Source organism: Haliaeetus albicilla, chromosome 3 (assembly GCF_947461875.1).
Source record: "Haliaeetus albicilla chromosome 3, bHalAlb1.1, whole genome shotgun sequence".
In the NCBI taxonomy this organism is placed as follows: domain Eukaryota; kingdom Metazoa; phylum Chordata; class Aves; order Accipitriformes; family Accipitridae; genus Haliaeetus; species Haliaeetus albicilla.
The window spans coordinates 77,319,530-77,344,910 of NC_091485.1; the positions used below are offsets into that span (position 1 = coordinate 77,319,530).

Consider the following 25,381-nt stretch of genomic DNA (forward strand, 5'->3'; position numbering starts at 1 on the left):
CAGCTGCTAGCAAGTGGGGTCCACATGGGGGTCCCCATCTGCATGCGGGAGTAGAGCCGGCAGGTGACCATCACCACCAGCTTCTCACTGGGCTAGAAGAGTCGAGAGGGGCTGGCACAGGAACTGCTCCGAATTGCTGGCTCTTTCCTGTCCCCTCATGTCCTGGAGAAACGGTGCTGGCTGCTGCGATGCCTCAGCTCCCAAGCAGGCAGGTCCCAAGGGCAGGGCAGAACAGGCAGCAGGCTGGGGGTTTGCTCTGCTCACTGTTTCCTGGCCAGAGCCTCCTGTGGGCTGGAGTCCTCCGCAAGAGTGGTAGCAGAGACCACCCATGTCCATGCAGCACGTTCCTCCGGTGGGGCCAGGAGCCATGGGGCAGGGCTGCAGCGGGGCTGTCTCACACCTTCCCGTGCCTCGCAGGTGAATCAGGGGAACATGCCGGGCATCCAGAGCACCTTCCTTGCCATGGACACAGAGGAGGGCGTGGAGGTGGTGTGGAACGAGCTGCTCTTCACTGACAAGAAGGCCTTTAAAGCACACGAGGTGAGCCATCCCTCCCCAGCGGGGACTGTGCCCACCTCCCCCGAGACTGCCCGCTGCACCTTCCTGGGCAGCAGTGCCAGTCCCTGCTGTTCGTGGGCACACGTCAGTCAGCAGTGCTAATTGCAGCCTGTCATGCTGTGCTCCTGTCTTCATGGCATTGTGCTTTCCCTTGGCTTCTCTCTCAGAGAGAGCTCCATGTGTCCCCTGTACCCCAAAACCAGCTTTCCCTGTGACCCAGGGCACAGCCTCCTCTCTAGTCCCAGGTTCCCTTGCTCTTGGAGGTGTCCTGCCACATCCCAGGACCTGCCACCTCACCTGTCCTCTCTCTGCCCGCAGGAGAAGATCAAGACTATGTTCGAGCAGCTGGTGCTTGTGGATCACCCCAACATAGTAAAGCTTCACAAATACTGGCTGGATGTGAAAGACTTGAAGGCGCGGGTAGGGAGGTCTCAGGGAGGCAAAGTCTCCAGGGGATCCCCGGGCTGGGGGAGGGATGCCGGTGGGAACCAGGTGGGGATCCCAGCTCTGCTCCTCACCCTGCTCCCCGGGACTCCCCTTCCTTCTCCGTGACTCTGCTGCCAGCAGCCCGCTCTCACCCATGTGCGCGGCTAGCACAGGCTGCGTGCTCCTAGCTGGTGCAGCCCATGGGCTGTGCACAGCACTGGCTGTGCAGGGAGACTGGGAAGCTGACGCCTCTCTTCCCTGCCAGGTCATCTTCATCACAGAATACGTGTCCTCAGGGAGCCTGAAACAGTTCCTGAAGAAAACTAAGAAAAACCACAAGGCCATGAATGCCAGGGTAGGTTCCCTGGGAGCAGGCACAGGGTGTCCCAGGTGAAGCGGGTAGCTCTGTGTCTGCTGGCACAGAGAGGGTCTCTGGTCTCTGATAAGGCAGAGCAAGTGTGTATCGTTGCTTCCTGAGTTATCCGGGGACTCCCTGCTGCAGGGAGATGGCATCTTCGTAAGGGCTGGACCAAGAGTAGAACTTCCCCAGGACAGCCCAGAAACAGATCCCGCTGTCACGATCTGACCCGGAGGGTGGGGAACCTGCTGGAAGCTGCTGCAGCGAGGTTCTTGGGGCTGCATCATGCTTCAGGAGGCCTGCGTCTCCATCACCCTCAGTGAGGGACGGTGGGCTTGTGGATAGGTTACTACTTGGGTTGAAGGGACCAGTTTCACCAGCAAACCCACTCAGGATGGATCTGACCAATGGTTTTGCAGGCAGGTCTCAGCTGTCTGTGACTGAGGAGCTGGGTGACCGTTCTAGGGTCCCCGTGCTTGACCTTGCAAGCCCTGCCATGAAGTTTGAGCTCAGTATCACACCAGTGCAGTTAGGTACTCCTAGAGCTGAGACTCACTGTTGGTGTGTACAGAGAAAACCGTACACATGGACCCCACAACCAAAGCTGTGTCTGTCCATGCTCCCACTGGGGTTTGGGGGCTCAGGGGAGCTCTGTCTGCCCATAAGGATGAGTTCTCAGCTTTGATGGTGTTCTTTGAACAGGGGTTGGAAAGGAGACTGTTGTTGCTGGGACAGCATGCGGCCCATCTTTGAGTAACAGTCTCAGGCTAGTGGAGGGCAGATTTCCCCAGTCAGTAGTAGCTGGGAATGACCTGATCTGGCTGCTGGGCTCTGACGGGTGTCTCGTCTGACGGAGAGCTCTGGTCTCTGCTCTAGGCCTGGAAGCGCTGGTGCACTCAGATCCTGTCTGCTCTCAGGTAAGCTTGCCATCACTTGCACCGTCAGCTGTCCGCTCCTCGTTGGGCTGGGCACAGGTAACATGCTCAGGGCAGCTTGGTGCTTCCCCAGCTTCCTGCACTCCTGTGAGCCTCCCATCATCCACGGCAACCTCACCAGCGATACCATCTTCATCCAGCACAACGGGCTCATAAAGATTGGTTCAGGTAGGAAGCTGCTGCCCTCGCTGGCCCGTGGCTCCGAGCGCTGATGAGAAGAGTCAGCAGGAGTAAGCTGCCTGCCGAGGGGCTGGGGAGGGTCATGCAGGGTGGTGTGCCGAGGGGGTTCTGGCTGGGCAGAAGAGGTGAGAGCTGCAGGGTCCCTCAGAGGATCGCCCATGCAAAGCTTGGAGTTACCTTCTCTTCTGTTTGTGTCCTCTGCTCCATGCCTTCTTACTCATCCACTTCTGGATCGGCGCTGACCGGCAGTCTGGCACAGGGTGTTTGCAAACGGTGAGTGTCCCTCTGGCACCTCTCCCACCACATGAGTCCCATTACTGGGTCGAACTTTCTCCCCTGTGGGCCCGAGGCATTGTGGCAGAGGAGCAGTCATGGTCTTTGCAGGCAGGGGGGACCTTTGTCCCTCAAGGAATTGCTGTTCCTATCGTGGGAGCAGAGGGGTCTCCTGGGGGAGCGAGTGCCCCACGGCTGGTCCGCATGGGCAGGACTGCCCACAGAAATCCCAGCTACCTCGGAGCACCCGTCTGTGCTTGCAGCCCTGGGGAAACAGCTTAGAAGAGCTGTGATGCAGAACGTTTCTTGTTCCCCAACACAGCCCTCCCGGATGACCTGCGAAGCCCCATCAGGATTGAGAGGGAAGAGCTACGCAACTTGCATTTCTTCCCCCCGGAGTACGGCCGTGAGTGTGGGGTCTGTCTGTTGGGGGGTGTGGGCAGCATGGGTGCCCAGAGGGACTTGGAGGGGGGTTCTGTGTGAGGCGTGGGGTCGGTATGTTTGCAGCAATACAGAATTATTCAGTGCCTTCATAACTAAAGCTGTTGGCCATGAGTCACAGAAAATCATGTGATAATAATGACTATGATAACATTGTAGGTAAAATTTAGTGTTGATCAGTGCAGAGCTATGCAAGTGGGAAAAACACCTGTGCCTATGTGGGCATGGGCTGTGCATTAGCAATTACTAGTTAGGAACAAGATCTCAGCATGACCACAGATAGCTCTGAAAAGGTCAGCTTATGGCTCAGGAACACTCAAAAGCATGTAAAATGTTACAACAATTAGGGAAAAAGGAGTAAAGAATCTTTGTGCCCTGTGAAAACTCATGACGTGATCCCCGCCTTGAGTTTTTGGGGGCAAATTTGAGGGGAATAAATGGGAAAGCTTTGTGCAGGGAACTGTGAGAAAATGCGTGCTGGGGTGGGGGAAGCAGGCATGAGCAGTGGCGTGGGCAGAGGAAGGTCAGGCTTAGTTGGGGTGAGGGCAGGGGTGTGCGGGGAGACATGCCTGTAGGGATGAGGCAGGGTGCAGGGGGCTGTTCCTAGAGTTAGTGGGTGGTGGCCTGTACCTCTGGCCTGATGTGGTTCTGGCTTGGTTTTGCAGAAAAGGCTGACGGGACTGCTGTGGACATCTTCTCCTTTGGGATGTGTGCACTGGAGGTACGGAGCAGGATGGCTTCAGTGCCTGGGAACCTGCAGTGACCCCTGGTTACAGGGCAGGATTGTTCTTGCTGACCCTGCTGGGGATCACAGTGGTCTGGGGAGCTTCCCAAGGAGTCTCCTTGCCCTTTTCCAAATCTCACTGTGAGCTGGGGATCCCTTGCAACAATGGAGGCATCACTGCTGGAGTCAGCAGCACACTTTCTGCTGCTCTGGCCTACCCTGCCCTGGGTGCAGCAATAGGCTTATTAGCTCACCTCTTTTGTGCCCGGCTGGTGCCTCTTGGCCATCTCTACTGGTGCCTCCTCTTCCTCCTCGGGCTGTGACAGCCCTGGGAGGGGATGACACAGGGGGCAGGGACAGACTGTGCTGCTCCAGGAGGACATGCACTGCCAAGCACAGCTTGCCCGGGCAGACTGTGGGGCTGTTGGTGCTGTATGCATTGTCCCCCAGTCTGCATGGTGCCCAGGGAGCAGCCTCCCATGTCTACCCTGCCGGGAACCTGTGAGCAGCCTGGAGAGCTGCGGTAGGTGAGAAATGGGCCCCGAGGGCAGGGATGCAGTGGCTGGGGAGCACTGGGGAGCCCAGGAGATCCTGAGCCTGGCTGGGCTGTGTGCCCTGGTGAGGAGCTCCACAGCTGCTACCCTGCCGTGGGATGTCCCTTTGGGAAGCCTTCAAGGACTGACCCAACGCTTGGCCACGTGCAGACATGGCTGCACTCCTTCTTCCCCAGATGGCAGTGCTGGAGATCCAGACTAACGGGGACACACGGGTCTCAGAGGAGGCAATCATGCGGGCACGACATTCTCTGGACGATCCCAACATGCGGGTGAGTGTAGCTGGCTGAGCCTCAGGGACCCATCTGTGGGTCAGGCATCTCTCCTGGGGTGTACATCTCCCCATGAGCGTTCTTCCCCTCAGCTGGTATCTGGAACATCAGGTAGCCTGGCATTGCTGTGTGCTCCAGGTTACACCAGTGCTGGGAAAAGGGAATAGGGATGACGACCTACTGCAGACCTAAGGGCAGCCAGATCTGGTGGGCTGAAGGACACAGGGATTCCCTCCCTCCTGGGCTGGTTAAGATGAGAGGCTGGTCCTCACCTCTCTTTCCCAGTCCTGCCAGTGGTAAGGCTGAGTGCAAATTCCCAACAGGTGCACGTGCGCACGCATGTGCACACACACACACGCTCCATACAGACATGGCCAACCACGAATAGTTCAGCACAGACAGAGGAGTGCTGTGTTCATGGGCACAGACAGCATGAACAGCCAGGTCCTGCTTCTAAGTATCGATGCTCAGGGCAATCCCTTTCACAGGTCACTGGTATCTGGCCCCATCCCATGAGTCTCCGTGTTACTGGTCAGACCCATGGTCTGCCTGGTATCTACACCCCCTCGTTTAACATCTAGTCCAGCTTGACATTCGCCAGAGGACCACACACACTCACAGGGAATAGAGAACAAACTTACACTGTAAACACGTAGGATTAGAGTTGTATAAGAAGATGGGATAGACTGAGGTGATCAGATGCAGGGCTCAGCAAGACAAGAGTACTGACCAGCAGAGTGCTTGCAGGCAGCTGGCCCCTTTTATCGCCCTCCATTTTCCTCCCTGACCCACCTCAACCCCTCCCTTCCTCTTCCTTTGGCCAATCTCCAAAACATTCCATAATAAGTTTGTACAGTCCCCAAATTCTCTTGTTTGATCTCAGAATTCCCCCATGCATCCCATAGTAAATCCCACCCCCTTTGATGCAACAGTCCCCTTGTTTGCACGATGTCCCAGAGAGAGTTTCTTCCATTGAGCCTTCAGCAGCAGGGGCAAACAGTGTCACTGTTCACCTCTGATGGTCTTTGGGGCAGCTGGTTTGGAGGGGTTAGGTTGTGTGGGTGCCCACCCTGTCATCCTTCTGATCATTTTTTTGGTCCTTGCGTCTATTCTGAATAGCCCTGGATACCTGTACAGAAACTGCACAGAGCAGTTCAGGAGGACAGGCCCCAGACTGGAGCATGCAGAAGAGGGAGAGGTTCTTGCTTTTCACTGCGTCAGTGAGCAGAAACAGGCAGATGCATCCCTTCTATCCTGCCGCTGTCAGGAATCCCTCCCGCTGGCTCAGTTTACCCTTTCTCCAGCCCTACCACCATCTTTCCTGGTGGACTGCTGCTCTCAGAGCTGATCCTGGCTGGCTGCCGGGATACACCCCTGCCTGTTCTCCTTACAGCCTTTTGCTGGGCTTGCACTGCAGCCTCCTCCCTGGATGAGAGCAAGCAGGGAGCAGAGGTCCTGTGGCCAGGCTGTTGGTGGGTAGCCAGCAGCACGCTGCCTGCCCAGAGCACTGCTGCCTCCCTCAGCTCGGGTGCTCTGTACACTGCCTGCCCTGCCCTGGGGCTGCCCACTGGCAGAAACAGCCACTCAAATCTGCTTCCCGGGAAATGCAAGTGTGAGAGGGAGCCGGAGCTGGCAGCGGTGGGGATGAAGCAGGGGAATGTCCCGCTTTGCCTCCGGTTTATGCCTTTGCTTTGACCCTCAGGAGTTCATTCTGTCGTGCTTGACCCTCAACCCAGACAAGCGGCCAACAGCTAATAATCTGCTCTTCCACCGGGTGCTCTTTGAGGTCCATTCTCTCAAGCTGCTGGCAGCACACTGCTTCATCAACAACCAGTGTGAGTAACCATGAGACCACCCTGCCGCATTTGAGCTTGTCTTGCTGCCCCAGCAGAGCTGGGGCTGTGGAAGAGCCTGGGGGGGAAGGCAGTGACTCGTAGACCTTCCCTGGGGTCTGTGCTGCAGAGTCTACGATACAGGACCTCCCAGCTGACAGCCCCTTTCTGCCTTTGCCCTAGATCTGATGCCAGAGAACGTGGTGGAGGAGAAGATAAAGGAGCTGGACCTGAACATGGTGATGGCAGAGATCCGGAGAGAGGGTCGGCCTGGAGCACAGTGGAGGTGGGAATGAGCAGGGGAGATTTCAGAGCAGACACAGCTGTGAGCCCAGGGCTTACATACAGCCTGGTGATCCTTGTGTCAAGGCACAGTAGTCCTTCACACCGCTCTTCTCTCCTGCCTCCTCCAGTAATCTTCCTGTCCTCTTTCTCTCCCAGGTACTCAGAGGTCTCCTTCCTTGAGCTCGACAAATTCTTAGAAGACGTCAGGTAGGTTGAAGGTGGTGCTGGCTGACCTGTAATGTGTCTAGCATCTCTTTGCCCTCAGCTCCCTGGGCAGCATGGAGCCAGGGGCAGGGGATTGTGCTGCAGCACATGCAGAGCATCCCATTTGCACAGCAGTACTTGGTCGTGTGCGATCCCCTCTGTGATTCCCCTCTGGGGCGAGCAGACCTGGGCTGCAATGCCAGGGCAAGGGTAGCTCTGTGGCTTGCCACCTCCTCACTGTGCTGCCTGCCTGCCTGCCAGCACTGCCATTCCATGGGTGCAGGTCCCTGGTCCGGGCCACGGCCTTCCACAGCTGACCTTTGTCAGGGCTGTAAGGGGACAGGGCTTAGCTGTTTGTCCTCCCTCTGTGTCTGTACCAGGAATGGGATTTATCCCCTGATGAACTTCGCTGTTTCCCGACCCCACGCCCTCCCACGTGCACTCTCCCAGCCCCAGGAGGACCCTCAGAAAGCCAAGACTCCCACCCCAGAGCCCTTTGATGTGGAGACCAGGAAGGTAAGGTCCAATCCAGGTGGGGACAGATTCTCTACTGGGAGTAGGTGGACGGTCTCCATTCCCGACACCCTACTGCAGGAACACCTCTCCCTTTAGCCATGCACTGAACTCCAGCCTGGGTGAGAGCTGTTCTCGTTGCATTGGCTGCCCCGGGACTGCAACAGTCCCTCTGGCTGGAGCTAAGTGAGCTCCATTTCACCTGAGACATTCTCAAGCAGCCCCACTGCCTCCGATTCTTTGGCTCTGCCTTCCCTTCTCGCATGTCCACCGGCAGCTCTGTGGCATGGCATATTCTGTGCCTCATTGCTGGGGTGTAGGTTTGAAATCCCATCATTGTTTGATACTGACACTGCAGTGGCATGCTGAGGTGCCAGCCAAGCTCAGGCACTGTTCTGCCTGGCACTGCACAGGCGAGACTGCACACCCTGACACTGCAGTCATGGGCAGGAAGGTCATTGCAAGTGGGTTTATGTACCCCCAAGGGGAGTGGAAGGGGTGCCAGGCAGGGAGGGCAGGGAAGGACCAACACAATGCAAGGGTGTTTGAGAGAAGTGAAGCCTTCCAAAGCCATGGTGTAATCTGTCACTGAACAGAGCAGTTCAATGCTGCAGCATAACCCCCTCATGGGCTTGGGCAGGCTGCCGGTACATCCCCCAAAGCCTTCCCTTCTCCACGCTGAACAAGCCCCATTCCCTCAGCCTCTTGGAGAGCAAGCACTCCAGCCCAGGATCATTTTGATGGCTCTCCATTGAGCTTGCTCCAGTTTATCAATGTCTGTCTTGTTTTGGGGGCCCAAAATTAGATGCAGTACTTGGATGTAGTTTAACAAGTGCTAAGTAGAGGGGAATAATTATTTCCCTCAATTTCCTGGCTGTGCCCCAGGACGCTGTTGGCCTTCCTTGCTGCCAGGGCACATTGCAGCTCATGTCCCGCCTGCTGCCCACCATGACCCCAGAGTCTTTCCAGCAGAGCCAGTAAAGCTTTCCTGCCAGCCAGGCCATCCCAGCCTGTGTCCTTGCCAGGGATTATTCCTTCCCAGGGGCAGGAGTTGGCATTTGTCCTTTGCTGACATGCATATGGGGAGACAAGGTTGTTGGCCACCATCATCAGGGCATAGCTCAGGCACGGCACTTCTTACAACAGCTTGTGTCTCCTGAACTGCTGGCCATCGTTGGGAGCAGTCAGAGGAACTCATTGGTCTGTGTGCACCTCTCTCTCTTAAAAAAACATTTGGTACCTGTTACTTCCCTGTGCAGGTATTTCCCTGTAATGACACTTCTAGTCATTCATCATTAATCACCTATGGCACTGTCTTTTGTTACCATGGATGATATGAATGCAATTTCATACTTGCATTGAATTAATGTTAAAAATACTATGTAGGACTAAACCTAATTCTCATTCCTGAAAGATCCCGTGAAATGCCTCCCTTCAAAAAGTTCATCAGCAGTGGTTTCTTCGTATCTGTCTGGCAATCAGCTTTTGGTGCACTTATGCTTTATTCATACTGCTCAGTGTTTATTTTTAGTGAGAGTGCTGTGGTGATCAATCAGAAATGTTAGAGAAATGTAAATGTAAGCCTACACAGTTATGTCTTTTCCCCTCTTTGCATTTGTTACATGATGCTTTTTCACCTAGTGCCCCAATGAAAGTTCTGCAAGTGCATTGTCTGTCTGACGAATGTGTTCAACTAGTTTTTACCCAATTTGACAAAGGGACTAGTAATCTCAGAAGCACTGAGTTTCTACAGATTTCGTGAAAACTTGCAGCTGGACAAACCTGCAAGTCCCAAATGAGTGTAACTACAATGCAGATTATTTGTCTGTTCTGGGAGGCACTGGAATATGGATGCTGGATGGATCCAAGGTATTTTTTTTCATGGTTAGGGTGGTTAAACAATGGACCAGGGGCTAAAAGAGGTTATGGGATCTCCTTGGAGGTTTTCAAAACCCAATTGGGCACAGCTCTAAACAGCCTGGTCTGAATTCACTGTTTGTCTTGTTTTGAGCAGGGGCTTGAACTAGAGACCTCCTGATGTCCCTTCCCATCTAGATGATTCTTTGATCACAGTCATCAGGTAGAGAGAGGCGGGGAGCAGATGGCAATGATGCACTCAAATGTCATCAGCCTTCTCTCTGATGACATCTGCAAGATGCTGCACAGTTCAGTGTAATTCAGTATATAAAGAAGCATGTAGCCAGACAGTGCAGTGGTGTCACTCGGTGTAAGGAAAGGACACCCACCTTGGGCATAGAGTCACACTGGTCAGCTCTTCCTGGAGAAATGGATGGCCTGGAGATGATAAAGGTCAGAGGACAGCGAGTTTCCTGTCTGAGAGCGCTAAATGCCCAGGGATGTTTGTCATAGGGAGGAGCTGTAGTAGAGGGGTACTGGGTCAGAGGAAGGAACAAGCATATAACTCACCTCTGAGCATAAGCTTGAAATCGAGGAATATAAATGAAACCCTGTTAAACTCTGCGTAGAACAGGGATGTTGATTCCTCACTTGGTTTCCCGTCTTTTGGGGTGACCAATTGCACGGTCTTTCTGGCTTTCCTTTGCCCAGACAACATGACTTCTGGTGTGAACCATTTTCATGGGAACTTGAAGCTGACATACTGAAGCTTGAAGCTGACCCAGTTTCTTCGTAGGAACTCAAAGCTGACATGTTAATAAAATGCCATGTTTATCTAACACATTTGAATATTCTGCGATGCGATGTGGAGTTTCTAAAAGAAAATCCATAAAATATTCAAGATTTCAGTTTTGCTCTTCTGTCTGATTTAAGGATTGTTCACCCCATAAGTACATGAACAAGTACGATATTAAAACATAACCAAGAGTTTGGGCAGAGCTTTAGGGGGAAGCCTACCTGTGGCAAATGGAGCAGAAGAATTCATCCTGGTTGTAAAGTTTTCCCAGAACTGCACCTTGCACAGGGCTCCCTTACCCACCTCTCAGTCAGCTGATGATGGCCATGGTTTGTAGCTGGATACTGGACTAAATTAACCCTCACCCGCACAATTCCTAGAAATGTGGGAAGAAGTGGAAGGTCAGGCTGGCAGTTGGAATCAAGGGGTTTAAGTAGGAATTTGGAAGTCATGCTTGGAGACCAGAAGTAAAGCGGGCCTGGGGGAGCCAGAGGGACTGTGTCCAAGCTGATGTTGATTTTGGCCTCTTCTAGGTGGTGCAAATGCAATGTAACATGGAGCTGAATGAAGACAAGACCCAGTGGCATGTAAGTATTCAGCTCCTATTCTACATGAGGCACTGGGGCAAGATCTGCTCTCTGTACCCATCTCTGGCATCTGACTGGGAAAAAGTTTGGTCTCAGCTAGTTTGCTGCAGTACCCAAAGGACTTACTCTTGTCCCTTTATAGTAAAAGAAGCCTGAAGAAGAATGAAGCCACCAGCCCCCTCTGGCTGCAGGACAGAAAGACCTTGATATCTTTGTCTGGACATCTTTTAACTCTACTTCTTTCTAGTTTAACAGTTGCAGGTGAGCTGTAACTGTTGAGAGAATATTCTTCTAAGACACTCAAACTACCCTGCCAAAGACATCTGACATCTCGGCAGTTACTAACATCCTCCCTGCTCACCACTACTGGCAGTTTCTAGTGCTGATGGAAGAGTCAGCACCTTTCCCTCTTATGGAGAAACTGGTGTTTATAAAGAGCACTCTCTTCTTTCTGCAGCTTACTCTTCTGCTGATCCTGGAGGACAAATTGCATCGACAGTTGAGCTACGACTTGCTGCCCAGTAGGTTTATTTGCAAGCAGATTTTTGTGCATGAATGCAGAAGTATTGCCCAGTGGCCCTGGTCAGGTTTAGGCTCAGACTGTGTTAGACACAGATTGTGCTTACAGCCAGCTTTTCTTTCCTTCTTGTGCTGGAAGAGCAGACTAAACCTTAATATCTGTGTGTGGTATCAGTTCTTGTCTACTCAGACCCTGACCCACAGCCTCTGGCATGCGGTAGTAACCTGCATTCTAAAGTGAATGTTGGGAGTCCAGTGGGTGGCCATCAAGATCTTGCATTTCACCCTGGGACATGTGATGTGCAGTTCTTGGGGTAACACTAGTGAATTCTTCCCTCATTCCCAACACTGGTGTGATCTCCCCAATATCTTTCAAAGGAGAAGGTGGACTCTCCTCTGAGGGACCCCCATGGCTCTGGGGAAGGCTGCTTCTCCTCAGAGTAGGTCCAGCACAGCAGGCTCCTTCCTAAAACATGCAGGAGCCTTCTGGAGGCCATGTAGCTGGAGTCCCTTGACCGCCTTACTGCCAAAACTAAAGCATAAAGCTTGGAAATTAATGCTTGGGAGTTGCTGCTTCACCAGCTCCTTGTGTTTTTCTGCCTACAGGTAGTGGCCTGCCTGCTTTTCATGCTGAGCCAAAACAAGCAAAAAAAATCTCAGAGAAGTGACACATTGCCAAGACTATTGTGCTTTGTGTGATTTGGGACTGGAACTCATTCCTGCCCAGTATCTTGTTTAACTCCAACTCACTGCCCACCTCTGTGCTCTGCTTGCCCCGGGATTACTTAGCAGTCACTTAGCCAACCAAAAGTATACAGCATGTGCCCCTAAAGCACAATGAAGTGTAATGCAGGTGTGCTGCTGGTTGGGATAGGGGCACTTTGCTGGTAGAGGAGGAACTAAGAGATGCATCAACTTTCATGTTCTCACCGTTCCTTGTCTCTGCAGCTGATAACTCCAAGGACTTGGCCACAGAGCTGGTGCATTATGGATTCATCCACGAGGTAAGCCTCCTCACCACTCCTTCTCATCTCAGTCGTGCATGCACTGTGCTACTGTGGTCCCCAAATCCGTGTGACACCTCATGCCTCAGAGGAGTAGGAGCTCCTCTGTTCTCCATCTGGCAGCCAGAGAGTGGTGACAGGGGCCAGGCCCTTGCAGTGACTGACACTTCCCTTTTTTGTTTCTTTTGGGTTTTTTCTCCATACTTTGCTCATGCCTAACTCCAGGTTGCTGTTTTGAGGGGACAGTCATATTGTGATGGCAGGGTTAATTACATCAACCTCGCAGTGATTCTGAATGCGAGAACCAGAGGAGTGCCAAGGGAAGGAAGCTGAGGCAACCTCCCATCTCCCAGAGGCATTGTCCAGGTGTTGCCTGGACAGCTGCTCTTAAGTCACTTTGCAGATTTCTGCCTGCCAGAAGAGATGGCCTACCCCAACATTGAACTTCCAGGCTCTCCCTTAGAGAGTTTGCAGACAGTCCCAAGAAAGAATTCAAAGCATCCCAGTCATTCAGACTACTCAACAGCATAGCCTCAAGGAAAGGTAGCATGGAGAGAATTAAAAATATATTATTATTTTGTACAAGTTAGGAATTATGGCGCTGTAGGCGAAGTTTTGGAGAATTCCTCATTCTGGATGCTGAATTTAGACAAGGAAGGGGTCAGCTTCACTGAATGAAAAATTTATGTGGGTACACCTGGAAAAAAAGTACATTTAGACTTCCTTCCTTTCTTCATCTGAGCATGGTGACTGTGCAGCTCGGCACTGACACACTGCGGTGCTTTCTCCTATGCTCTGGAAAATACGTGGCATTTGAGGCAACCTAGTACTGTAGAACATACCTCACACAGGTCCGTGTTCCATGGACTGTAAATTACCTTTGTCTTTCTTTTTCCTAGGAGATAACCTCCTTTTAACACGTCTTCCCCTCTCTAACATCTTTCCTACTCCACCGGCACCGACTACCTTTTCTCTCGGATGGTATAGCTGATTTATACTTTGTTACTCCAAGCCTGTATTTAGCTTGGAAGTATGCTGCTTGTTTCTGACCTGAAGGACCTGTGTAGCCAAATGCTCATCTGGTTTTCCAACTGTAGTGGCTGGTCTAACAAAAGATACCACCTATGCCTTACAAATCTTGTCTTCAAAATCCAAGGTTTTTCTTAAAAGAAAAGTAGTAATTTAGCAGCAGTTGTGACAAAGGGGTGCCTCTAAGCAGCAAGAAAACAACTGATTCTGCATTTTTCATTTGAGTGAGGATTTTGAGTTTCTGGCAATTCCAAAACCCCTCTATGATACAAGGTGGGGGGGGTTTTGCATCCTTTACATATCATTGTGTATTTCAGTAATTTCTTTCTTAAGGAATAAACATTCTAATTGTGTTAGAAACCACCTACTCCTGAATGTGTCAGAAAAGAGATTTCTGCACAAAACAGTTGCCAGACCAACAAAAAGTGACATTAATTTTTATTTTTGTTAGCAGTGAGGATATTATAAAAAAGATGGCCATAGAAAATAACTTTAGATCCAGCAGTTAATTAAATTGAAATGAAACTAAACAAAAGAAGCTGGACCCATTATGTTCCTTCAGATTGGAAGCTCCAAAGAACTGTCTGCTCTTTTGCCTTTATATTGCACCTGACACAAAAAGGCTCTGTTCTTGATTGGTCATTTGGCATTATTCAGTAACTATGATAATTATTAGTAGTATGTTCCAGATGTGCTTGTGAGTTGTTCTCTTCCCATATCAAAACTCAGATGTGAAATCGGTGGCTTGGGATGGAATCATGTAAGGAAGGAGATGTCCAAGGTAGCCAAGCCAAATTGATCTGTTGGCATGTTTTTTCTTCTATTTTAGGACGACTGTGAAAAGCTGGCTAACTTCCTGGAAAATGCCTTCCACAAATACCGGTCTCCTCCCTTGTGAGTCACCTCACTGCAGTCTGGGACAGAGTGGTCCCCCTGTACCACAGGGGACGGGAAGTGTACCAGACTGGAAGAAACTGCGGGGCTCCTGACCGAACTTCCTCCAGCAGGACTGACCGGGCCACTCGCTCCTGACTGAACCTTTGCAGTCCATGAGAGGTGTGTGCCTGAGCTGCGGTGTGAAAAGGCAACAGCAAGTGGAGGAGTAATCAGCAAACACGAGAAATTACATGTGCATCATAAGTCAGGACCAAGCAGGAGTACATGTTCTGGTCCCCACTCCTGAAGCAGCAAGCCAAAGGGGGTTGTGAGGAGTGGGGTAGCACTCCCTGCAGCCCCTTCCTGATGGTGTCTGTGAAGATGCAAAGCTGCTGCAAGAATCCCCCAAACTGATAAATTTCCCTCTGGGAATGATAAGCTTTTTTCACTGCAGGTCCCAAAGCTATTTTTTGATTCTTTGCCAGCTGGTAATACTTGCAGAAGGGAGGAGAGGAGCAGGCTTGGAAGGCTCTGGCACAGCTTCTGGTCTGCCACATTCCATTCTTTATACCCAGTTTTCTCCTGTTTCGTTAAGGTTTTCCCAGCACAGGTGAACCACTGTGATGCCTTGTAATTAGAATTGCACACCTTGGTGTAAGCTGAAGAGAGGACTTGGTGAGCTGGACTTGACATGGCAGGAGAAGAAATTCCAGAAATCCAAACTCACCAGCTGGATCCAAACATGTGGATCAGCAGAAACTTCATTGGTGCTGAACAGAACCTTTGTCATTCCCCAGTTTGTCTTATGGCCTTCCAAAATCTCATGGCATCTTAAGGGGAAAAACCCTGATGTGTCTTCCTTCCCTGTTTCTCCTGTGGTGTTTGGAACTTCAGTCATTAGCCTGGAGAAAGGGGCAGTCATCTTAGCTGCTGTGCATGTCGGGTTCAGTTGGTGAAAAGTGCAAATAGGAATTACTTGTGTTGCAAAAGCCATGCAGTGCTGCTCCATGCTGTTCACATTGTGCCATGTGGAACAAGCTGTATCATGCTGCGCTGTGCTGGTGTTCTGCGCTGTGCTGGGTCTTCCATGTGGCACTGCGTTGCCCGTGCTTTGCGGTGTTGCACCAATTGTATCATGCCGGGCTGGGTTTGCCATGCTAGGATGCTATGCTGAGCTGCCGATTTGTGCTGTATTTCCCAGTTGTGCTATGCTGTGCCAACTTTACAAACTGACAAATCAATAAAGCCACTGAAAGTAGCTTATCTCATCAGAGCACTCCACTCAGCAAACCGCTTGATAATTTCTTAGTCAATCTTACAGTTAAACTAAGAAGATGTGAAATAGCTTCCCTGAGTTCAACAGACTTATCCACAAAGTCAGGCAAACTGGGTAGAGAAGGAGTTCAGTGGAGGAACATCATACAGCTGCTTGATTCAGAAATCACTCTGTCTCCAGAACAAGTTTGCACTTGCCTCTGCAAACTGAGAAACTCCTTCATATACCAACTGCTTCATTTCCCTGATGAGCTAGTTAGCTCTTCTTTAACACATTTCACCCCACTGAATTCATTGTTTGATTTGTCTCAGCTCAGTTTGACCAATGGATTTCCCTGCTACTGGCTGTGCTGCATTCAGCAAGGATGAATTCATTAACCAGCTACTGCAGGGCATTTCCAGTCCATGACAGGCTGCTCTCAGAATCACAGAACAGTTGAGGTTGGACAGGACCACTGGAGATTTCAAGAGGTCCCTTCCAGCCTCTGCAATCCTCTAGTCCAACGCCCCTGCTCAAGCAGGGTCAGCTAAAGCGGGTTGCCCAGGACCATGTCCAGTCAGGTTTGAGTATCTCCACAGATGGGGATCTCTGGGCACAACCTGTTCCCATGTTCAGTGACACTCACAGAAAAAAAAAAAAGTGTTTTCCTACATTCAAATGGAATTTCCCATTTTTTCAGTTTGTGCCCATTGCTTCTTGTCACTGGGCACCACTGAGGAGACCCTGGCTCCATCGTCTTTACCCTCTCACCATATATTTGTACACACAGATGAGATGCCCCGTGAGCCTTCTCTTCTCCAGGCTGAACAGCCCCAGCTCTCTCAGCCTCTCCTACAACAGGTGCTCCAATCCCTTCAGCATCTTGGAAGCCCTTCCCTGGCCTCGTTCCAGTAACTCCATGTCTGTCTCATCCTGGGGAGCCCAGCACTGGATCCAGCACTCCGGATGTGGCCTCACCAGTGCTGAGCAGAGGAAGGATCAGTCCCCTCAAGCAGCTGGCACGGTTTTCCCAGATGTTGACCTTCTCTGCCGCAAGGGCATATTGCTGGCTAACAGCTTGATGTCCAGCAGGATGCTTATCCTTCTTCGCAAAACTGACACCAGCACAAGAATGGAAATCCTGCCCTCACACTTGCAAGTCAGACACGACTCTTTGGAGTCCTGTCCTACAGGAAAGGGGATGGGATGTGTCCTCAGACACCGATAGTCAAGTCTGATCAGCTGCTTAGGATTGTAATTCCTGCCCGTACATTATAGTTGTGGTATGCACACCTTTTAGTAGAGATTGCATAATGTAGGAATCCACTATGTCTCAATAATAATGTTTTCCAGTGGTTAACTGCTGTCACTTAAATTTAGGCTAAAAATAAGGCACACTTGTTTCACATTCCAATTCAGGTATCATACCTTTATCTCCTTGGTGAAAAGAATTTTTGCAGTGCAAGGCTTTCTCATCCTAACGGTAACTAGATGTTGTCTTTTAACTACTTTTGATAAGCTTTATTGGCCTGAACTTTTGATATCTGTTATAAAACAGGCTTTCAGAATCTGTAAACTTATAGATTTTCCGTAGCCTTGCATCTCTTCTGTAGCAGGGGCAAGAGGCCACAACATTCTCATGCCAGTTTAACTAATTAAGTGCAAGGTGTAACAGCACATATCTCTGTCCCTTACTAATGGCATTTTCCCTTTAAAGCAGAACCACCACCTTGGGAAGGGATGTCTTTTTGGGGCCCTATTTCAGAGCAGCACTTCCATCCCCTGTGACAGAGATCACCTGTGCCAGGCTGTTTCACCTTGCCCTTGCATTTAAATTTGGATGCAAGAGGTTGGACCCATTTGCAAAGTAAATAAAGAGTAAAAGGGACAGGGTGGGGACAGTCAGACAGCAGGGCCATGTTTCACTTCAGTTCTCAGCAGATGGGTCCTGGAGCTGCTCTCAAATTGCCTATTCGGCAACTACATATCTCCGCAACAGGTAACCGGGGCTCTTAGCTCCGGATGCCCACCTAACGACCAAGGACCACCCTGTAACAGTCAGGGCCCTCCGTTTCGAGCGCTTCGAGCACGTCACGGCACAGCCTTTGCCCGCAGGACGGGTCAGCCTTGCAGCTGGCAGCAGCAACAGCTTCTGGAGGCCCCCGAGAAGCTTCTGCAGGCGGCAGCAGCAGCGCTGCAGGCCCCAACTCCCCAGCCCTCGCTCTTTGCAGCTGCCGGAGGCGACGACCGCGCCGTACAGGCCTGTACCGACCCTGGCGCGGCCACGGAACCCCCCCGGCGCTCACGCCGCGCCCCGTGGCTGGGGCAGACAGACCCACGGGGCACTCGCAGATAGAGAGCCGAGGTCGTCCGCCCCCGATCCCCCCGTCTGGGCCCCGCCGACCGGCGCCATTCCGGCGCGGCGAGACGAGCGCCAACCGGGCCGCCCGGCCCTCAGTCGCGTGACGCCCCCCAAGTTCTCGCGAGACGTTCTCCCCGCCGCCGCCGCCGGCGGGCTCGCGAGAGTTTCCCGTGTCGCGCGCGCCACCGAGCTCTCGCGAGAGTGCCGCGCCGACAGCCGACGGGGTGGACAAGATGGCGGCTACAACCACCATCTCCCTGGTGAGCAGGGCGGCCGCCGCCCTCCCGCGGGCGAGCCGGGGCGGCGGGCCCAGGCAGACCCGCTCTGCGTAGCGCCGGCCGGGCTGGAGGAGGTGGCGGGGGAGGCGGCGGCGGCGCTTCGCCGCGGCTGCGGGGCGTCGTGCGCGTTCGGCCCCGCCGGGCCCGCCTGCGGCCCCGCCGGGGACCGGTGCGGCGGGCTCGGCGTCCCGCCGGGGCCTCCGCTCCGCTGGGCGAGGGCGGGGGGCGGGTGCCGCGGGGTGGCTGCGGGCCCTCCGCCGCCTTCGGGCGGCCTTTCCGCCTGCGCCGGCCCCGTTCCCGGGGCCCGCCGCTAAAGGGGGATCGCGGCTTTCCGCCCCCGGCGGCCGTGTCGCTGAAGGTCCCGCGGGTGCAGCGGATGGGGTTTCTGCCCCGCATTCGCGGCGGCTTCCCTGCCGGGAAGGCGGCCCGTTTCCCCTCCGCGCCGCCGGCGGTGACGGGCTGGAACCGGGGCCCCGGGAGGGGGGATCGTCGGGGCGGCCGCTGGCGCTTAACCGTCGTCGGTGTCGCGTTTTCCAGGCGCCGTCGGTAACTAGCGTGTGGTTTATCCCGGCCCTGGTGTTTAGGAAATACGTGTTCACTGAGCTGGGGTACACGGGTGTTACTTCCTGTGGGCTTGTTTGCTGCTTTCAGAAATTTGCTTCTTTAAAAAGATCTGGGTAGGTGCTAGGGCCATTTAAAAAAAGGATTTAGCAGGGGCTTTTCTCTCCCAGAGCCTTGTAGCCTGAGGTGGAAATGTGAGCTGCTGGTCACCTTTCCTGACAAAACAGGTTAGGTGCCCAGTGCGGGCTGGTTATTTTTATATTTCCTGTTGTTCCTTTTGTGTATTCGTGAAAGGATCCCAACAGTATTGATTTTTATGAGTTGTTTGTGTTTTCGGGAACATTCTTTAGAACTTTCTTGAATGGACTGCTAGTGTTGTAAAAAAGCAGAACACTAATTTCAGAGGCTCGTTTGTTTTCTTTGTGAGTTAGCCTTAAATAGAAGAAATTGAAGTGCTTCCCTGAGGCACTATTCAGCCTTCCCTGGACCAGTCCTTTTATTTGTGGCTAACTATGGAATTGTATAAAATGGAAATACAAAACCTCTTAGGTGTCAAGCGTCCAGGGAAGGTAGCCTGTAATACAGTTGTGGATGCTGGGGAGCTGTGAGGGGGGTGGCCAGGCTCATGAGCATCTGATGGTATTTGGAGGGAGCACATAGAATCACAGAATCATTTAGGTTGGACCTTTAAGATCGAGTCCAACTGTCAACCCAACACCACCATGCCACCAAACTAAACCATGTCCTGAAGTGCCTTGCCTACATGTTTTTTGAATATCTCTGGGGATGGTGACACCACCACTTCCCTGGGCAGCCTGTTCCAATGCCTGACAATCCTTTTGGTGAAGAAATTTTTCCTAATATCCAATCTAAACCTCTCCTGGCACAACTTGAGGCCATTTCTTCTCATCCTATTGCTAGTTACTTGATAGAAGAGTACCCACCTCACCACAACCTTCTTTCAGGTAGTTGTAGAGAGCGATAAGGTCTCCCCTGAGCCTCCTTTTCTTCAGACTAAACAGCCCTAGTTCCCTCAGCCAGTCCTCATAAGACTTGTGCTCCAGGCCCTTCACCAGCTTCGTTGCCCTTCTCTGGACATGCTCCAGCACCTCAATGTCTTTCCTGTAGTGAGGGGCCCAAAACTGAACACAGTGTTTGAAGTGCGACCTCACCAGTGCTGAGTACAAGGGAACAATCACTTCCCTGCTCCTGCTGGTTACGCTGTTTCTGATACAGGCCAGGATGCCCTTGGCCTTATTGGCCACTTGGGCACACTGCTGGCTCGTATTCAGCTGGCTGCCAACCAGCACCCCCAGGTCTTTTTCTGCCAGGCAGCTTTCCAGCCATGCTTCCCCAAGCCTGTAACGTTCCATGGGGTTGTTGTGACCGAAGTGCAGGACCCGGCACTTGTCCTTGTTGAACCTCATACAATTGGCCTTGGCCTGTTGATCCAGCTTGTCCAGATCCCTCTGTAGAGCCTTCCTACCCTCAAGCAGATCAACGCTTTTGCCCAGCTTGGTGTCATCCGCAAACTTACTGAGGGTGCACTCGATCCCCTTGTCCAGATCATTGATAAAGATATTAAAGAGAAATGGCCCCAATACTGACCGCTGGGGAACACCACTTGTGACCGACCACCAACTGGATTTAACTCCATTTACCACAACCCTCTGGGCTCGTCCATTCAGCCAGTTTTTTACCCAGTGAAGGGTACACTTGTCTAAGCCATGAGCTGCCAGCTTCTCAAGGAGTATGCTGTGAGAGCCAGTGTCAAAGGCCTTACTGAAGTCCAGGTAGACTGGAGTCTTACATGGAGTACTGGGTTGGATAGACCATTGGTGCGACACAGTAGGATGTTTCTTAATGGTTTTGTGTTTTCTGCTTTTCTTCCCCCCCCCCCCCCCTCATTGTTTTTGTAGGAAATACTGGATTTCTCTCATGAATAGGTCTAATTCTAAAGCTGCTCTGTTTTTCTTTAAGGGTCTACCTTTGAACCCTGAAGGAGTTGCCGTTCACGGTTTTCCCCTTTTGGATTCACAATATTGGTGCTCATAATTGGGAGCAAATGTGAACAGCTCTCACTTTGTTTCCCATCTCATCTTTGCTTAATTAAGACTTCATTAGGTTAGGAGGTTTGCCAGGTTAACGCTGGGAATGAGTGTTCAAGTCTTGAGCATGTGAGGTTAAATACAATTCCAAAGATGATCAAAACCCAAGGAATGTTATATTGCTTAGGATGTGTGAAGACATTGGATTTTGTTTGTCCTCAAAGCTAAGATAGTGACTGTCCTTTATTTCACAGCACACTGCTTCAGCCGGTTCGTTGGGTGTCACTGTATAGTTTGGTGTATGCATATTTTAAAATGACAATACATATGTTTCAAAGGCAAAATAATTAGCCAACTTTATAACTCTCAGCCACTGCATGGTTTTGCTGCATGGAAGTGAAATGATGTGGTGGCTAGTCAAACAGAAGACTGTCAGAGTTGCAAGTCTGTTTACACCAAATTGTCAGGGCCTTGCAACATAAACAGAAAAATAAAGACCTTGTTTCAGAGTTTCTATTTGTCTATGTACATTAGCTATTACAAACAAATTTAATCAGTGCTGTAAAGGAAACCATTGTGTTACTTTTCTACAAGTCTGGCATTCAGATTGAGTATTAAGAGCTGAGCGGAGTACAGTAAGTGTAAGGAGCTTGATTGTTTTTGTTTAATTGACTTCAAACACCAAGCATTCAAGCTTCAACCCTGTTAGCTTACGCTATCAGGTTAAAATGGACATTTGCATTCAGAGAGTTATAATCGTGTTACAGATGAAGCATTGCATGGAGTCCAAGCAAGTCTTGATGAACCTGTGATTACTCTGGTGGCTGGAAGCAAGAGTCTTACGGGCCCCAGGAACTTAAAATTTAGTTTCAGAGCTGGTGCTGCTGTAAGTGGGTGGCTGTATCAGCAGGAGCAAGGAGGTAATGATGGCCTGTAGATGAGCACAAGAAATTTGGCATCAGCAGTCCTATGACTGAAAGAAGTGCGCAAGTACTGTGACAGATATGGGAGGTGAAGAACAAGATGCATGTTTTGAATATGCTGATGTTGTTCAGCAGTTTGGCTACAGAAGAATAGCCAATGTAAACTGTGTCTCTGTTGGTACGTGTGTCTCTTCCAGCATGTTTTGACAAGAGGCAGTAGATATCGGGAATGAAGAAAATGAAAAGGATTAGTTAGACAAAAGATCATGTGGCATATAAGCCTTGAGATAGAAGGAAGTGTGGTTTTGGGGGTTTTGTTTGTTTGTTTTGCTTGCTCCCTGACTAGATGGTATCTCTGTGTTTAAATGACATGGTGTAAGAGACAGCCTTCCAGGAACAAGAATTCCAACTTGACTGACGATTGTATGCTTTTATTCAGTATGGGCTTTTGTAGTATGACTGGAAGATATTTATTTCAAACTTCAGGACTGTTAAACATCTTAAGTAGAGCATTCATTCTGACCAGCTTCACACAGTGAGTTAAAACCACTTTTTTAAAGTAGGCTCTTTCATAAACTGTGTGTTCTTTATGTGGGTTTAGTTCTTATCTTGCTGGAAATGAGGTGAATCTGACCATTCAATATCACGTGTTAATTCATCAGCATTTTTGCCACTATGTGTTTTACCTTGCTGTGCTTGAAAAACTGACACATGGTCTTGGTGTTAATGGTCCTTAAAATGAAGACCCAATTCAAATGTCCCCACAAGCACCTTTTGCGTGATCCCTGGCTTCTTTCTTTTCAAGTCCAACACAAGTGCCTCTATCTGTTTTAAAACTCCTTTCCATGCTGGAAGGAAAATTAGCTGCTCTATGATGTGACCAGGAAATTGGTCTAAATAAAGTCCAGTGCTTCTGCAGTCTTATCGGAACAGCTGCAACATTTACTCTGTTCTGGGACAATTTAAATCATGAAGGCTGGCTAGAAAAGCTTGAGAATTAAGGACAAAGGAACATCAATTAAGAGGAGCTCAGTTCTGGAATTTGGTGGACTTCGGTTTTGCTTTCAGCTAACTTTCTGAAAGTAGATTTGCAGTACAGGCTCTGCTGTTGTACTGGAAACAATTAAATGGGAAAAATAACTAAAATAGAAAGCAGAGGGCTTTTGTCAAAAGGAGTGCATCTTGTAAGGAGGCTGTGTTGGGTCTTATGAATTATAACTTAAAATGTCCAAAATGTTTGATGCTTTTCAAGTGCAGCGTATGCTTATCAGATGTCATAAATCTACCTTACATTGAGTCCATCAGTAAACATTTATTGAACGTATCTTATATGAAAGCCATGCAGTTTGGTTAGAATGTAAGATGGGAATCACCACTTCTTTACCTGTCCTGTCCTTTTTCTAGTCCTTCTGCTACTGAGGAAAAAGTGTCCCTATTTCTCATTTGAATTTTAGGTAGAATTATACTGAAGTAGTTTTGCAACTATCATTTTACTTGGTGCCAAATGCTATTGATTACAATAACAGGACTGTACTACTGTGTTTTGTTACCCAGAATATTACTGTTGTGACACACTGTATTGCTGTCCTGGATTAGCTCTACTGGCTGTATCTGTTCTTTCACCTGCATATTTTTTTCAATGCTTGCTTTTGAATCCATTATCCCTGCACTGTTGCCATAGGCTGTGCCCCTCAGCTTGCAATACAGGCAGATTTCCCGTATGGCAAGCTCTCTTCCTCCTGATGTCAGAGCCGTAACAGTTTTTTTTCCTCTCTTCATGTGGTCTGCATGTGTGCCCACTCAGTCAGCCTAAGCAGTATGTTTGCATGTAAAGTGAAGAAGGTGTGCAATGCTCAATACCTTCCATCCCCCTCCCAGGTATTCTTTAAAACCTGGACAACTTCAGGTGCATCTGATGCAGTGTTCAGTGGTTTGGTTTACTTAAAAGAAGGATAGGAGGAAGAGAAACAAGTTGCTGAGCTCTTGCATAATACTGGCTCCCTCCTGGACCTACAGCTACTCCATGAAAAATCTATGGGATGTGCTGCTGCCTGTTGGTACCCTGTGCCCCTAGCATCCAAGTAATTGTCAACCGTGGGTGTATTTGGGGAGGGTGCCAGGCTGTGCAGAGGTAGGGCTGGGAACCTGGAGTGGCGCTCTCCACAACCTTTTTTCCCAGCACAGTCCTGAAGTGGCACTTAAACTGTGATCATGATGATAAAGTTTACCTTTTGGGGACACACGCACAAATTCAGTAATTCCAAGGGGTCTTTTTCTTTGTTTTGTTTCATGGAGTATTTTTTTGTTTTCAATTTACAGCCACTCACTCAGGACTGCCCAATTGTCAGTGGGAGTATGTGGGTTAATTCACAGAGCAAAAGAAGTACCTTCCCATGAGGGATGTAGTTAAAGACTGCCGTATGCTACTCCTGGTGCAAACTTTTATCTTCCCAACAAATAAGCATTTTATCTGGTTCTCATCAGAAACTGTGGGAATCACTTAAAATGGTATTGTACTTCTAGGACAAACCTAGCAGACATTTAATTTAGCTGGTGAAGGAAGCTTTAAGATAGAGGGTGTCTGGGAAAAGATTTGACTGGGGTAGAGTTAAGCTTCAGCTTTTTTTCCTTCCCCTAACATTACTGAAATGACTTCACCTTTGCATTGTTAGATTGCTCTTGCTGCTGCCTTTGGTATAAGGAACGTGTAGTCTGCAGGCAGCACAAGTAATTTATGGAAACATCTGCAGGAATGTCTCCTGTAGTAAGTCTCCTGTATTGAGAGCAATCAGAATCACTGCAGGGCAATCCTGCACAGGTATTTCTAGCACTTACCGTTTTGCGGATTAACATACTTGCAGCTTACTAATTGTATGTGAATTTGGAGTTTTTTTGAAGAACACCAACATTGCACATGTGCGTTGTTCAGCAGGAGGGCAATTAGCAGCAGCAAGCAGCTCTAACAAAGATGTTAGTAGCAATAGGTCCTCCTCAAAAGCTTTTAACTGTAGAAGTTAAACTAACCATTCTTAATTTTGACTGTAAGGTCATGTGTTACAGGAAGTAGCTGTGTATCTGCATGTGAGATCTAAAATTCAGCTATGGTATTGCTGTGGTTTACCCCCAGCCAGCAACCAAGCACCACGCAGCTGCTCACTGACTCCCCCCCACCCAGTGGGATGGGGGAGAGAATCGGAGAAAAAAAGTAAAACTCATAGGTTGAGATAAGAACAGTTCAACAGAACAGAAAGGAAGAACCTAATAATGATAACAATAACAATAATAAAATTACAATAATAATAATAAGAGCTGGAATATACAAGTGGCACACAATGCAATTGCTCACCACCCGCTGACCGATGCCCGGTTAGTTCCTGAGTGGTGGCTTCCCCCAGTTTATATACTGGGCATGATGTCACCTGCTGTGGAATATCCCTTTGGCCAGTTTGGGTCAGCTGCCCTGGCTGTGTCCCCTCCCAACTTCTTGTGCCCTTCCAGCCTTCTTGCTGGCTGGGCATGAGAAGCTGAAAAATCCTTGACTTTAGACTAAACGCTACTGAGCAACAATGGAAAACACCAGTGTTATCAACATTGTTCTCATACTGAACCCAAAACCTAGCACTATACCAGCTACTAGGAAGACAATTAACTCTTATCCCAGCCAAAACCAGGACAGTATTTATGGGATAAATTTTCTTAGCCTGGAAGAGGTAATTACGTTCCCCATGAAG

The 25,381-nt window shown here is 50.2% G+C and overlaps 2 protein-coding genes across 4 annotated transcripts in view; both read left to right on the plus strand.

The window, feature by feature from the left end:
• The window catches only part of NRBP2 (nuclear receptor binding protein 2), a 29,248-nt gene extending 13,767 nt beyond the window's left edge, over nucleotides 1-15,481 (plus strand). The window contains exons 2-19 of the mRNA XM_069780303.1: nucleotides 418-540; nucleotides 877-978; nucleotides 1,250-1,339; nucleotides 2,219-2,259; nucleotides 2,351-2,445; nucleotides 2,707-2,730; nucleotides 3,053-3,136; nucleotides 3,837-3,892; nucleotides 4,626-4,721; nucleotides 6,424-6,556; nucleotides 6,737-6,839; nucleotides 6,995-7,045; nucleotides 7,423-7,558; nucleotides 10,742-10,795; nucleotides 11,253-11,316; nucleotides 12,263-12,318; nucleotides 14,177-14,241; nucleotides 14,355-15,481. Coding sequence (XP_069636404.1) covers nucleotides 418-540; nucleotides 877-978; nucleotides 1,250-1,339; nucleotides 2,219-2,259; nucleotides 2,351-2,445; nucleotides 2,707-2,730; nucleotides 3,053-3,136; nucleotides 3,837-3,892; nucleotides 4,626-4,721; nucleotides 6,424-6,556; nucleotides 6,737-6,839; nucleotides 6,995-7,045; nucleotides 7,423-7,558; nucleotides 10,742-10,795; nucleotides 11,253-11,316; nucleotides 12,263-12,318; nucleotides 14,177-14,241; nucleotides 14,355-14,379 — 1,398 coding nt within the window. The 3' untranslated portion in view covers nucleotides 14,380-15,481. The remainder of the gene's footprint in view (nucleotides 1-417; nucleotides 541-876; nucleotides 979-1,249; nucleotides 1,340-2,218; nucleotides 2,260-2,350; nucleotides 2,446-2,706; nucleotides 2,731-3,052; nucleotides 3,137-3,836; nucleotides 3,893-4,625; nucleotides 4,722-6,423; nucleotides 6,557-6,736; nucleotides 6,840-6,994; nucleotides 7,046-7,422; nucleotides 7,559-10,741; nucleotides 10,796-11,252; nucleotides 11,317-12,262; nucleotides 12,319-14,176; nucleotides 14,242-14,354) is intronic.
• A 2,501-nt stretch (nucleotides 15,482-17,982) lies between these two features.
• The window catches only part of PUF60 (poly(U) binding splicing factor 60), a 33,622-nt gene continuing 26,223 nt past the window's right edge, over nucleotides 17,983-25,381 (plus strand). For 2 of the 3 annotated variants that reach the window (XM_069780300.1, XM_069780302.1), the window contains exon 1: nucleotides 17,983-18,100. In XM_069780300.1, coding sequence (XP_069636401.1) covers nucleotides 18,074-18,100 — 27 coding nt within the window. In that variant the 5' untranslated portion in view covers nucleotides 17,983-18,073. The remainder of the gene's footprint in view (nucleotides 18,101-25,381) is intronic. The other variant, XM_069780299.1, reaches the window with a different exon arrangement.